Below are 14,843 nucleotides of genomic sequence, written 5' to 3' on the forward strand. Positions count from 1 at the left end.
CCCCCCAAATCCCCAAAAAATAAAAAAAAATCCCCCAAAAAATCCCCCCCAAATCCCCCCCCCCCAAAAAAAAAAAAAAAAAAAAAATCCCCCAAAAATCCCAAAAAAATCCCCCAAAAAATCCCCCAAAAAATCCCCCCAAAAATTGGGGAAAAATCCCCAAAAAATCACAAAAAAATCCCCCAAAAATTGGGGAAAAATTTTAAAAAAAAAAATCCCCCAAAAAATCGGGGAAAAATCTCAAAAAATCCCCAAAAAATCCCCAAAAAATTGGGGGGAAATCCCAAAAAAATCCCCCCAAAAAAATCCCCCCAAAAATTGGGGGAACATCTCAAAAAAAAATCCCCCAAAAAATCCCCCCCAAAATAAAAAAAAATCCCAAAAGAATCCCCAAAAAAATAAAAAAAAAAAATCCCCCAAAAAATCCCAAAAAAATCCCCCAAAAAATCCCCCAAAAAATCCCCCAAAAATTGGGGAAAATCCCCCCCCAAAAAAATCCCAAAAAAATCCCCCAAAAAATTGGGGGAAATCCCCCAAAATATCCCCAAAAATCGGGGAAAAATCCCCAAAAAATCGGGGAAAAATCCCAAAAAATCCCCCAAAAATTGGGGGGAAATCCCAAAAAAATCCCCAAAAAATCCCCAAAAAATTGGGGGGAAATCCCAAAAAAATCCCCCAAAAAATCCCCAAAAAATCCCCCAAAAATTGGGGGAAAATCCCGCAAAAATGGGGGCAAAATCGCGAAAATTCTGTACCCAAAAATTGGATTTTTAACCCAATAAATGGATTTTAAATGAGGTGGATTCTGATTTTTTGGGGTTTTTTAGGGGAATTTTAAAGAGATTTTTGAGGGGATTTTGGGAGATTTTTGGGGGATTTTTGGGGGGATTTTTGGGGTGAATTTTGGGGGGATTTTAAAGGAATTTTGGGGGAATTTTGAGGGATTTTTGGGAGGATTTGGGGGGAATTCTGAGGGATTTTTTAGGGATTTTTTGGGGGATTTTTTTAGGATTTTGGGCCTTTTTTAGGGTCTCTCATTTTTTTAGGGTTCCCCCAAATTTCGGGGTCCCCAAGGGGGAGGGAACCCCAAAACTTTCCCGCATTTTTCCCATTTAAAACCCCCAAATTTCCACCATTTTTTCTCATTTTTCTCCATTTTTAATGGGATTTTTTGAGGGATTTTTTTAGGATTTTGGGGTCTCTCATTTTTTTAGGGTTCCCCCAAATTTCGGGGTCCCCAAGAGGGGGGGAACCCCAAAACCTCTCCACCTTTTTTCCATTCCAAACCCCCAAATTTTTACATTTTCCCCTCATTTTCCTCCATTTTTAACGGGATTTTTTGGGGGATTTTTTTAGGATTTTCGGGCCCTTCCTTTTTTTAGGGTCCCCCAAATTTCGGGGTCCCCAAGGGGGGGGGGGAACCCCAAAACTTCCCCGCATTTTCCCCATTCCAAACCCCCAAATTTTTACATTTTCCCCTCATTTCTGACGCGATTTTTTTGGCGATTTTTTTAGGATTTTCGGGCCCTTCCTTTTTTAGGGTCCCCCCAAATTTCCGCCATTTTCCCTCATTTTTAACGCGATTTTTTGGGCGATTTTTTCAGGATTTTCGGGCCCTTCCTTTTTTTAGGCTCTCCCCACATTTCGGGGTCCCCAAGTGGGGGGGGAACCCCAAAACTTCCCCGTATTTTGCCCCAAATTTCCGCCATTTTCCCTCATTTTTAACGCGATTTTTTGGGCGATTTTTTTTGGATTTTCGGGCCCTTCCTTTTTTAGGGTCCCCCCAAATTTCCGCCATTTTCCCTCATTTTTAAGGCGATTTTTTGGGCGATTTTTTTAGGATTTTCGGGCCCTTCCTTTTTTTAGGGTCCCCCAAATTTCGGGGTCCCCAAGGGGGGGGGGAACCCCAAAACTTCCCCGTATTTTGCCCCAAATTTCCGCCATTTTCCCTCATTTTTAACGCGATTTTTTGGGCGAATTTTTAGGATTTTCGGGCCCTTTTTTTTTACCTCCCCCCACATTTTCGGGGTCCCCCTGAGGGGGTTCCCCCTTTTTTTCCCCCCCTTCTTTCCCCGCCCTTTTGCCCCAACCCCTCCCGGTTCCTTCCCCGCCCTTGGGCCAAAGTTCGGCCTTGCTCGGGACGTGGCGCCCTCGCAGGTACCTGAGGGGGTTCGGGGCCCATTTTTGGGGTCCCCCGAGCTTTTTGGGGTCCCCCGAAGTTTTTGGGGTCCCCTCGAGGTTTTTGGGGTCCCCCAAATTTGGGGGATCCCCCCCGAAGCCCCCCGAACCCCCCTCTCAAGCGGTGTCACCCCAAATTTTGTCCCCCTGGGCCTCGCAGTTATGGCGGGAACTTTTGGTTCCGCGCTGCAGGCGCTGAGCGTCGTTCAATGGATGCTGACCTTCCTCTTCCTCGGTAATTAGCGCGCGTTAATTAATGTTAATTAAGGGGTTGGAGGGGTAATTGAGGCCTTGAGGGGGGGGTCTAGCCGTGGAGGGGTGATTAATTGGGGGGAATAATTAATTCGAAGCGTTAATTAATGAGGAGAGGGGGATGTTCATGGGGTTCAAGGTGGAGGATTCAATTAACGGGGGTAATTAGCGCGCGTTAATTAAGGTTAATTAACGCTTTGGAAGGGTAATTAAGGCTTTGAAGAGGGTGTTTAAGCCCTGGAGGGGTAATTAATGGTTGATAATTAATGATTGAGCGAGTTAATTAATGTGGAGGGAGGAGTGGCCGGATGGGGATAAAGGTAAAGAGGGGGCAATGAACGGCGGTAATTAACGGGGTTAATTAAGGCCGAGGGGGCAATTAACCCCTGGGAGGGGTAATTAACCTTTTGGAGAGGGGGTTTAAGCCCTGGAGGGGTGATTAATTGGGGGGAATAATTAATTAGAAGGGTTAATTAATGAGGAGAGGGGGATGTTCATGGGGTTCAAGGCGGAGGATTCAATTAACGGGGGGAATTAGCGCGCGTTAATTAAGGTTAATTAACGCTTTGGAGGGGTAATTAAGGCTTTGAAGAGGGTGTTTAAGCCCTGGAGGGGTGATTAATTGAGGGAATAATTAATGGGGGGTAATTAATGAGGAGTTGCTTGATGGGGTTAAAAGTGGAGGGGGCAATTAACGCGGGCTAATTAAGCCTGTGGGGGGTTAATTAACCCCGAACCTGGCAATTAATGGGGGTAATTAACGGGGAGGGGAGAAAAATTAATTAATTAACGCGGAATTAATTAATTCAATTGGGCTAATTAATGGGGAGGGGAGCAAATTAACCCTGAGAGGGGCGGGCGCAATTAACGGCGGTTAATTAACCTCGAATGGGGGGTAATTAACGGGGAGGAGAGAATAATTAATTATTTAACAGGGAATTCATTAACTTGAGCGCGTTAATTAATGGGGAGGGGAGCAAATTAACCCTGAGAGGGGAGGGCGCAATTAACAGCGGTTAATTAACCTCGAATGGGGGGTAATTAACGGGGAGGGGAGAAAAATTAATTAGTTAACGCGGAATTAATTAATTCAATTGGGCTAATTAATGGGGAGGGGAGCAAATTAACCCTGAGAGGGGCGGGCGCAATTAACGGCGGTTAATTAACCTCGAATGAGGATAATTAACGGGCAGGGGAGAATAATGAATTAATTAACGGAGAATTAATTAACTCGAGCGGGTTAATTAACGACGGGGAGGAAATTAACCCTGAGAGGGGCGGGCGCAATTAACGGCCGTTAATTAACCTCGAATGGGGGGTAATTAACAGGGAGAATAATTAATTAATAGGGTGTTAATTAACTCGAGCGGTTAATTAACGGGGAGGGGAGAATAATGAATTAATTAACGGGGAATTCATTAACTCGAGCACGTTAATTAATGGGGAGGGCAGCAAATTAACCCTTAGAGGGGCGGGTACAATTAACAAGGTGGGGGTTAATTAACACCGGGAGGAGGAGGAGGATGGGGGGATAATGGAGGGGCGTGGCGGTGTTTATGCTAATTTATGCAAACGAGGCCCGGGCTCGGCGCTGGCGCTGCTGCTGCTGCTGCGGACGCGGCTCTGGATCGTCCCCGTCACCTACGCGGGCTGGTGGCTCTGGGACTGGCACGGGCCCGAGCGCGGTGCGGGGACACCGGGGGACAATGGGGACAATGGGGACAGAGGGGGGACAATGGGGTCATGGGGGACATTGGGGACAGAGGGGACAATGGCGGGATTGGGGACATTGGGGAGATTGGGGGGATTGGGGGGTCATGGAGGACATTGGGGACAATGGGGGGACAATGGGGGGATTGGGGACATTGGGGACAATGGGGACAATGGGGTCATGGGGGACATTGGGGACAATGGGGGGACAATGGGGGGATTGGGGACAATGGGGACAATGGGGAGATTGGGGGGATTGGGGAGATTGAGGGGATTGGGGACAATGGGAACAGGGGGGACAATGGGGACAATGGGGTCATGGGGGACATTGGGGACAATGGGGGGACAATGGGGGGATTGGGGACATTGGGGACAATGGGGGGATTGGGGACAGAGGGGACAATGGGGACAATGGGGGGACAATGGCGGGATTGGGGACATTGAGGGGATTTGGGACAATGGGGACAGTGGGGACATTGGGGACAGTGGGGTCATGGGGGACATTGGGGACAATGGGGACAATGGCGGGATTGGGGACATTGGGGAGATTGGGGGAATTGGGGAGATTGAGGGGATTGGGGACAATGGGGACACTGGGGACACGGAGGGGACAATGGGGACATGGGGGGATTGGGGACATTGGGGACAGAGGGGACAATGGGGGGATTGGGGACATTGGGGACAGAGGGGACAATGGGGACACGGAGGGGACACTGGGGACATTGAGGGGATTTGGGCAATGGGGACATTGGGGGGATTGGGGACACTGAGGGGACAATGGGGACATGGGGGGATTGGGGACATTGAGGACACTGAGGGGACATTGGGGACAAGGGGGACATTGGGGGGATTGGGGACATTGGGGACACTTGGGGGCACACGTGAGGACATTGGGGGGATTGGGGAACCTGAGGGGATTTGGGGACAAGGGGGACATTGGGGGGATTGGGGACAATGGGGAAAATGGGGGGATTGGGGACACTGAGGGGACACCAGGGGGACATTGGGGGGATTGGGGACATAGGGGACAATTGTGGATATTTTTGGGATTTGGGGACATTTTGGGGACACTGGGGACACTGGGCGGTTTGGGGACACTGGGGACAGCTATGGGGGGTTTGGTGGCAGCGCCCCAGGCCTGTGTCCCCACCCGCTGTCCCCAAATGTCCCCAACATCCCCAATGTCCCCAACGTCCCCGGTGTCCCCAATGCCCCCAATGTCCCTGGTGTCCCCAGTGTCCCCAATGTCCCCAATGTCCCCAATGTCCCCATTGTCCCCAGTGTCCCCATTGTCCCCAAATCCCCCCATTGTCCCCAATGTCCCCAATGTCCCTGGTGTCCCCAGTGTCCCCAATGTCCCCAATGTCCCCAATGTCCCTGGTGTCCCCAGGCCCCCGGCACTGGGACTGGCTCCGGAACTGGCGCCTCTGGGAGCATTTCTGTGACTACTTCCCCATCACGGTAACCACGGCAACCGTCCCCAAATGTCCCCAAATGTCCCCAAATCCCGTAAATGTCCCCAAATTTCCCAAATGCACCAAATGCCTCAAATCCCATCAATGTCCCCAATGTCCCCAATGTCCCCAACCCTCCCAATGTCTCCAATGGCTCCCATGGCCCCAAATCCCCAAAATCCACCAAATGTCCCCGATGTCCCCAAAGCCCCCAAATCCCATAAATGCCCCAATGTCCTCAATGTCCCCAATGTCCCCAAACCCCATAAATGTCCCCAATGTCCCCAATGTCCCAAAGCCTCCAAATCCCCCAAATCCCATAAATGTCCCCAGTGTCCTCAAGCCCATAAATGTCCCCAATGTCCCCAAATCCCATAAATATCCCCAATGCCCCCAATGCCCCCAATGTCCCCGATGTCCCCAAACCCCATAAATGTCCCTGATGTCCCCAATGTCCCCCATGTCCCCAAACCCCATAAATGTCCCCGATGTCCCCAATGTCCCCCATGTCCCCAAAGCCCCCAAATCCCCAATGTCCCTGATGTCCCCGTTGTCCCCAAATCCCATAAATGTCCCCAGATCTCCCAAATCCCCCAATGTCCCCAAACCCCATAAATGTCCCCAAATCTCCCAAATCCCCCAATGTCCCCCATGTCCCCAATGTCCCCAGTGTCCCCATTGTCCCCGATGTCCCCAATGTCCCCAATGTCCCCAATGTCCTCAATGTCCTCAATGTCCTCAATGTCCCCAGTGGCTCCCATGGCCCCAAATCACCAAAATCCACCAAATGTCCCCAATGTCCCCAAAGCCCCCAAATCCCATAAATGCCCCAATGTCCCCAAATGTTCCCAATGTCCCCAAATCCCATCAATGTCTCCAAATCTCCCAGATCCCATCAATGTCCCCAATGTCCCCAATCCCCCAGTGTCCCCAATGTCCCCAATGTCCCCAGTGTCCCCGCTGTCCCCAATGTCCTCAATGCCCCCAGTGTCCCCAATGTCCCCAATGTCCCCAATGTCCCCAAACCCCATAAATGTCCCCAATGTCCCCAACCCCCCCAATGTCCCCGATGTCCCCGCTGTCCCCAGTGTCCCCAATGTCCCCAATCCCCCAATGTCCCCAAACCCCATAAATGTCCCCGATGTCCCCAAACCCCATAAATGTCCCCAATGCCCCCAATGTCCCCAGTGTCCCCAATCCCCCAATGTCCCCAATGTCCCCAGTGTCCCCAATGTCCCCAGTGTCCCCAATGTCCCCAATGTCCCCAAACCCCATCAATGTCCCCAATGTCCCCAATGTCCCCAATGTCCCCAACCCCCCCCGCTGTCCCCGCTGTCCCCAGGTGATCCGGGAGTGTCCCCTCCCCCCCGGCCGCAGTTACGTTCTCCCCGCTCACCCCCACGGCATTTCCTGCATCGGCGTCTTCGGGGCCTTCGTCACCGGCGGCTGCGGGGCCGCGGGCAGGGACCCCAAACGGGACCCCAAAAGGGACCCCAAATCCCATTGGGGTGACCCCAAAATGGACCCCAAAATTGACCCCAAATCCCATTGGGGTGACCCCAAAAGGGACCCAAAAATTGAGCCCAAATCCCATTGGGATGATCCTAAATCCCACCCCAAAACTGACCCCAAAACCGACCCCAAATCCCATTGGGATGATCCTAAATCTGATTGGGACCCCAAATCTGAGACCAAATCTGGGACCGACCCCAAATCCGACCCTAAATCCCATTGGGGTGACCCCAAATCCGACCCCAAATCTGACCCTAAATTTGATCTCAGATGTGACCCCAAATTTGGGACTGACCCCAAATCCGACCCCAAATCCCATTGGGGTGACCCCAAAAGGGATCCCAAAATTGACCCCAAATCCCATTGGGATGAGCCCAAATCCCATTGGGACCCCAAATCTGAGACCGACCCCAAATCTGACCCCAAACCTGATTGGGATGACCCCAAATCCGACCCCAAATCCAATGGGGATGACCCCAAATCCCATTGGGATGACCCCAAATCCAACCCCGAATCCGACCCCAAATCCCATTGGGATGACCCCAAATCCAACCCCAAATCTGACTCCAGATCCCATTGGGATGACCCCAAATCCAACTCCAAATCCGACCCTAAATCCCATTGGGATGACCCCAAATCTGATTGGGATGACCCCAAATCCAACCCCGAATCCGACCCCAAATCTGATTGGGATGATCCCAAATCCGACCCCAAATCCAACCCCAAATCCCATTGGGATGATCCCAAATCCGACCCCAAATCCGACCCCAAATCTGCTTGGGATGATCCCAAATCTGACCCCAAATCCGACCCCGAATCCGACCCCGAACCCGACCCCGGACCCTTTTGGGGTGACCCCAAACCCCGTGGGGGTCCCTGCCCGGGGCTGCGGCCCAGCCTGGCTGCACTGGAGGGGCTGTTCCGGCTGCCCATCTACCGGGAATACGCCATGGCCGCCGGTCAGTGGGGATTTTATAGGATTTTATGGGGTTTTTATAGGGTTTTTATGGGGTTTTTATAGGGTTTTTATAGGATTTGGGGTTTTTTGGGGTTTTTTGGGTGTTTTTTTATGGGGTTTTGGATGGGGCTGTTCCGGCTGCCCATCTACCGGGAATGCGCCATGGCCGCCGGTCAGTGGGGATTTTATAGGATTTTATGGGGTTTTTATGGGGTTTTTATAGGGTTTTTATAGGATTTGGGGTTTTTTGGGGGTTTTCTGGGTGTTTTTTTATGGGGTTTTGGATGGGGCTGTTCCCACTGCAGATCTACCGGGAATGCGCCATGGCCGCCGGTCAGTGGGGATTTTATAGGATTTTTATAGGGTTTTAATGGGATTTTATAGGATTTTTATAGGATTTGGGGTTTTTTTTGGGGTTTTTTGGGGTTTTTTGGGTGTTTTTTTATGGGGTTTTGGATGGGGCTGTTCCGGCTGCAGATCTGGGGGGGATTTGGGGCATTTTGGGTTCAGATTTGGGGGAATTTTGGGGTTTCTTGGGTCTCTTTTTGGGGGGAATTTTGGGTGTTTTGGGGTCAATTTTCACCTGTTTTTCACCGTGTTTTTTCCTATTTTTGGGTTTTTTGGGGGGGATTTTCACTATTTTCCCCATTTCCCCCATTTTTAGGGCTGTGCCCCTCAGCCAGCGCTGCCTGGCTCTGATCTGGGGAGGATTTGGGGCATTTTGGGGTCAGATCTGGGGGAATTTTGGGTGTTTTGGGGTCAATTCCAGCCCTTTTTTCACCAGGTTTTTTCCCATTTTTGGGCTTTTTTTGGGGTAATTTCCCCAATTTTTGACATTTCCCCCATTTTCAGGGCTGTGCCCCTCAGCGCTGCTGGGCCTGGGATTGGGGTCAAATCTGGAGGAATTTTGGGGGAATTTTGTGGGAATTTTGGGGTGAATTTTGGGTGTTTTGAGGTCAATTTTCGCCCGTTTTTCACGGGGTTTTTTCCCATTTTTGGGATTTTTTTGGGGTAATTTCCCCTATTTTTCCCATTTCCCCCATTTCCAGGCCTGTGCCCGGTCAGCCAGCGCTGGGATTGGGGTCAAATTTGGGGGAATTTTGTGGGAATTCTGGGGTGAATTTTGGATGTTTTGGGGTCAATTTTCGCCCGTTTTTCACCGTGTTTTTTCCTATTTTTGGGTTTTTTTGGGGGGATTTTCACTATTTTCTCCATTTCCCCCATTTTTAGGGCTGTGCCCCTCAGCCAGCGCTGCCTGGACAGGGATTGGGTTCAGACTTTGGGAGAATTTTGGGTGAATTTTGGGCATTTTGAGGTCAATTTTCGCCCGTTTTTCACCGGGTTTTTTCCTATTTTTGGGTTTTTTTGGGGGGATTTTCACTATTTTCTCCATTTCCCCCATTTTTAGGGCTGTGCCCCTCAGCCAGCGCTGCCTGGCTCAGATCTGGGGAGGATTTGGGTCCAATTTGGGTGTTTTGGGTGAATTTTGGGTGTTTTGGGGTCAATTTTCGCCCGTTTTTCACCGGGTTTTTTCCCATTTTCGGGATTTTTTTGGGTTAAATTCCCCAATTTCCCCCATTTTTAGGGCTGTGCCCGGTCAGCCAGCGCTGCCTGGACTCGGTGCTGTCCCGCCCGTCCCAGGCCTTGCTCATCGTGGTGGGGGGCGCGGCCGAGGCGCTCGAGGGGACCCCGGGCAGGCACCGCCTGACCCTGCGCCAGCGCCGCGGCTTCGTGCGCCTGGCCCTGAGACACGGGTACGGATTGGGGTGAATTCGGGGGGTTTTGGGAAAATTTGGGGATTTCGGGTGATTTGGGGCGATTTTTGGGCGTTTTTTGGGCGATTTTTGGGCGTTTTTTGGGCGATTTTTGAGCGATTTTTGGGGTTTTTGGAGGGTGGTCAGGGGCGGTTTAGGAGCGGTTCTGGGGTGGTTTGGGGTTTTTGGGTAATTTTGGGGGGTTTTTTAGGCGATTTTTGGGATTTTTTGGGTGATTTTTGGGCGATTTTTTGGTGATTTTAGGCGATTTTTGAGCGATTGTTGAGTGGTTTCTGGGGTTTTTGGAGGGGGTTTTCATGCGGTTTTGGGGTGGTTTTTGGGTTATATTGAAGGGTTTCAGGGGGGATTTTTGGGTGATTTTTGGGCATTTTTTTGGGTGATTTTTTGGCGGTTTTTGGGTGATTTTTGGGCGATTTTTGGTGATTTTTGGGCGATTTTTGAGCCATTTTTGGGGTTTTTGGAGCGTGGTTTGGGGCGGTTTTGGGGGTATTTTGGGATGATCTGGATGAGGTTTGGACGATTTTGGGGATTTTTTGTGGAATTTTTGGGATTTTTGGGGTGATTTTGATGGATGTGGGGAGATTTGGGGAGATTTTGGGGTTTTGGGCTGATTTGGGGTGGTTTGGGGGCGTTTTGGGGACCCCGGGCAGGCACTGCCTGACCCTGCGCCAGCGCCGCGGCTTCGTGCGCCTGGCCCTGAGACACGGGTACGGATTGGGGTGAAATCAGGGGGTTTTGGGAAAATTTGGGTGGTTTTTGGGGAAATTTGAGCATTTTTTGGGTGTTTTTTGGGCGTTTTTTGGGTGATTTTTGAGCCATTTTTGGGGTTTTTGGAGCGTGGTCAGGGGCCGTTTTGGAGCGGTTCTGGGGTGGTTTGGGATTTTTGGGGTTTTTGGGTAATTTTGGGTGATTTTTTGGCGATTTTTAGGCGATTTTTGGGTGATTTTTGGGCTTTTTTTGAGCCATTTTTGAGCCATTTTTGGGGTTTTTGGAGGGTGGTTTGGGGCGGTTTTGGAGCGGTTCTCGGGTGGTTTGGGATTCTTGGGGTTTTTGGGTAATTTTGGGTGATTTTGGGGTAATTTTGGCATTTTTTAGGCGATTTTCGGATGATTTTTGGGCGTTTTTCGGGCGTTTTTTGGGTGATTTTTGAGTGATTTTTGGGGTTTTTGGTGGGGGTTTTCAGGCGGTTTTGGGGTGGTTTTTGGGTTATATTGAAGGGTTTCAGGGGGGATTTTGGGGCGATTTGGGGTTTTTTGAGTGATTTTGGGGGATTTCGGGTAATTTTGGGTGATTTTTTGGCAGTTTTTGGGTGATTTTTGGGCATTTTTTGGGCGATTTTTGAGCCATTTTTGGGGTTTTTGGAGGGTGGTTTGGGGCGGTTTAGGAGCGGTTCTTGGGTGGTTTGGGATTTTTGGGGTTTTCAGGTAATTTTGGGGGGGGGGGGTTGGGGGATTTGGGGCAATTTTTGGGATTTTTTGGGCGATTTTTGGGTGATTTTGGGCAATTTTTTGGAGATTTTTGGGTGTTTCTTGAGGTGATTTTTGGGGTTTTTAGAGGGGGTTTTCAAGCGGTTTTGGGGTGCTCTATCCGATTTCGGGGACCCCTACCCAATTTTGGGGTGCCCATTCCGATTTTGGGGTGCCCATTCCGATTTTGGGGTGCCCCCAGGGCCCCCCTGGTTCCCGTGTACGTTTTTGGGGAGCAGGACGCGTTCCAGACACCAATTTTGGGGTTCAGGGGGCTCCCCCGTATTTCGGGGACCCCTACCCAATTTCGGGGTGCCCGATCCGATTTTGGGGTGCCCGATCTGATTTTGGGGTGCCCCCAGGGCCCCCCTGGTGCCCGTGTACGTTTTTGGGGAGCAGGACGCGTTCCAGACGCCCGCGCTGGCCCCGGGGTCGCTGCTGCGCCGCCTCCAGAGGGGCCTCAAGGGCATTTTGGGGTTCGCCCCCTGCATCTTCTGGGGCCGGGGGGGGCTCCCCCTGCTGCCCTTCCGGGTGCCCCTCACCGTGGTGGGTGAGTGACGGGAATTGGGGGATTTGGGGATTTTGGGGATTTTGGGGGGGTTTGGGGGCGTTTGGGGGGATTTTGGGGGTTTTTTGAGGGGATTTTGGGGGGGGTTTTAGGGGGTTTTGGGGGCGTTTGGGGGGGTTTTTAGGGGGATTTTGGGGAAGGTTTGGGGGGACTTTGAGGGGATTTGGGGGCATTTGGGGGGATTTTGGGGTTGGATTTGGGGTTTGGGGGGATTTTTAGGGGGTTTTGAGGGGGTTTGGGGGCGTTTGGGGGGGGTTTGGGGGGTTTTTTGAGGGGGTTTGGGGGAGATTTTTGGGGATTTTGGGGGCATTTGGGGGGTTTTGGGGTTTTTTGAGGGCATTTTGGGGGGGATTTGAGGGGATTTGGGGGGATTTTGGGGGGGTTTGAGGGGATTTTGGGGGCATTTGGGGGGATTTTTAGGGGTTTTGGGCGCCATTTAGGGGCGTTTGGGGGGGTTTTAGGGGGATTTTGGGGGTTTTTAGGGGATTTTGGGGTTGGATTTGGGGTTTGGGGGGATTTTTAGGGGGTTTTGGGGCGATTTAGGGGGGGTTTTGAGGGGATTTTGGGGGAGTTTGAGGGGATTTTGGGGGCATTTGGGGGGTTTTTAGGGGGATTTTGGGGGTTTCTTGAGGGGATTTTGGGGGGATTTTTAGGGGGTTTTGGGGGGATTTGGGGTTTTTTGAGGGCATTTTGGGGGAGATTTGAGGGGATTTGGGGGGATTTTGGGGGATTTGGGGCAATTTTGGGGTTGGATTTGGGGTTTGGGTGGATTTTTAGGGGGTTTTGGGGCGATTTAGAGGGGGGGTTTTGAGGGGATTTTGGGGGTTTTTTGAGGGGATTTTGGGGGAGATTTTGGGGGGATTTGAGGGGATTTGGGATTTTGGGGGATTTGGGGGAGATTTGGGGCAATTTTGGGGGGATTTTGGGGGTTTTGAGGGGATTTTGGGGTTGGATTTGGGGTTTGGGGGGATTTTTAGGGGGTTTTGAGGGGGTTTGGGGGCGTTTGGGGGGATTTTGGGGAGATTTGGGGGGGATTTGGGGTTGGATTTGGGATTTGGGGGATTTTGGGCGGCGTTTGGGGGATTTTGGGGGGATTTTGGGGCGATTTGGGGAGTGTTGGGGTTTTTTTGAGGGGATTTTGAGGGGATTTGGGCGCGTTTGGGGGTTTTTTGAGGGGGTTTGGGGGAGGATTTGGGGTTGGGGGGATTTTGGAGGATTTATGGGAGATTTTGGGGATTTGGGGGGAGTTTCAGGGAGATTTTTGGGGAGTTTTCGGATTATTTTGGGGTTATTTTTGGGGTTATTTTGCGATATTTTTGGGGATTATTTTGGGATTATCTTGAGGGTTATTTTGGGGTTATTTTTGGGATTATTTGGGGATTATTTGGAGATTATTTTGGGGATTATTTTGGAGTTATTTTTGGGATCATTTAGCTATATTTTTGGGCATTATTTTGGGATTATTTTGCGATATTTTTTGGGCTATTTGGGGATTATTTTGGGATTATTTTTGGGGATTATTTTGGAGTTATTTTGGGAATATTCTGGGGGTTTTTTTGGGATAATTTTGTGATATTTTTGGGATTATTTCTAAGATTATTTTTGGGTTATTTTTGGCATTATTTTGGGATTATTCTGGGGTTATTTTTTGGGATCATTTTGGGATATTTTTGGGGTTATTTTGGGATCATTTCCTGATAGTTTTGGGGTTGTTTTTGGGATCATTTCCTGATATTTTTGGGGTTATTTTTGGGATTATTTTGTGATATTTTGGGCGTTATTTTGGGATTATTTTGCGATATTTTTGGCCATTATTTTGGGATCATTTTGTGATATTTTTGGGCATTATTTTGGGATGATTCTGGGGTTCTTTTTGGGATCATTTTGCGATATTTTTGGGGATCATTTTGCGATATTTTTGGGGTTATTTTGCGATATTTTTGGGCATTATTTTGGGATCATTTTGTGATATTTTGGGCATTATTTTGGGGTAATTTTGGGGTTGTTCCCCCCCGTTTTCCCCTGGCAGTGGGGACCCCCCTGGAGGTGCCGCGGGTTCCTCGCCCCTCGCCCGAGTTGGTCGCTCACTACCACGAGCTCTACGTGCAGCGGCTGCAGGAGCTTTTTGAGAGGCACAAAGTGGCCTGTGGGGTGCCCCCCGAAACCCCCCTGATCATCACCTGAACCCCCAAAAAATCCCCCAAAAACCCCCCAAAAAATCCCCCCAAAAATCCCTCAAAATCCCCCCCCAAAAATCGCCAAAATCCGCCCCAAAAATACCTCAAAATCTCCCCAAAAATCCCTCAAAATCCCCTCAAAAAATCCCCAAAATTCCCCCAAAATCCCCCCCAAAAAAATCCCCCCAAAAATCCCCCCAAAAAATCCCTCAAAATTCCCCCCAAAAAATCCCCAAAATCCCCCCAAAAACCCCTCAAAATCCCCCCAAAAAATCCCTAAAATCCCCCCAAATAATCCCCAAAATCCCCTCAAAAAATCCCCAAAATCCCCCCCAAAAAATCCCCAAAATCCTCCCAAAAAATCCCCAAAATCCCCCCCAAAAATCGCCAAAATCCCCCCCAAAAATACCTCAAAATCTCCCCAAAAAATCCCTCAAATCCCCCCAAAATTCGGGGTTTTTTTTCCCAAAAAGGGGAGGTTTCTCCATTAAAAAAGTGTTTCTGTGAGTCTGAATTGTGTTTGTGTGTTCTCTGTACCCCCAAAAAATGGTGTGAACCCCCAAAAATTGGGGGTGTCCCCCCAAAAATTGGGGTGCCCGGTAAAAGGCATCGGCGGGATTCGAACCCGCGACCTCCGGTTCACCACACAAGAGCTTCAAGCAAGCCCCGAACATCCGGGTTTTTTTGGCCAACATCCGGGGTTTTTCCCCCCAAATCCGGTTTTTTTCCCCCAAAATCCAGGTTTTCCACCCCAAAATCCAGGTTTCCCACCCCAAATTCGGGGTTTTGCCAC

At 50.2% G+C, this 14,843-nt stretch overlaps 1 protein-coding gene across 4 annotated transcripts; it reads left to right on the forward strand.

Annotated features, from left to right (window-relative positions):
• Positions 1–76: 76 nt before the first annotated feature.
• Positions 77–14,096, forward strand: LOC139586511 (uncharacterized). 4 transcript variants are annotated; one of them, XM_071419990.1, is made up of 8 exons: positions 77–2,157; positions 2,339–2,413; positions 4,008–4,115; positions 5,531–5,601; positions 6,937–8,065; positions 9,650–9,818; positions 11,668–11,855; positions 13,903–14,096. In XM_071419990.1, exons 2-8 carry the CDS (start codon positions 2,341–2,343, stop codon positions 14,055–14,057), a joined length of 1,893 nt encoding a protein of 630 aa, XP_071276091.1. In that variant the 5' UTR covers positions 77–2,157; positions 2,339–2,340; the 3' UTR covers positions 14,058–14,096. The 4 variants fall into 4 exon arrangements, with proteins under 4 accessions (XP_071276091.1, XP_071276090.1, XP_071276092.1 ...); XM_071419989.1 differs by having other exon boundaries at positions 1,635–1,777; positions 1,867–2,413; XM_071419991.1 differs by having other exon boundaries at positions 1,635–1,777; positions 1,867–2,413; positions 11,705–11,855.
• The last annotated feature ends 747 nt before the right edge of the window (positions 14,097–14,843 follow it).

This window comes from Agelaius tricolor, unplaced genomic scaffold, assembly GCF_023055355.1.
Source record: "Agelaius tricolor isolate 1412-34295 unplaced genomic scaffold, bAgeTri1.0.p SCAF_120, whole genome shotgun sequence".
NCBI classification, from domain to species: domain Eukaryota; kingdom Metazoa; phylum Chordata; class Aves; order Passeriformes; family Icteridae; genus Agelaius; species Agelaius tricolor.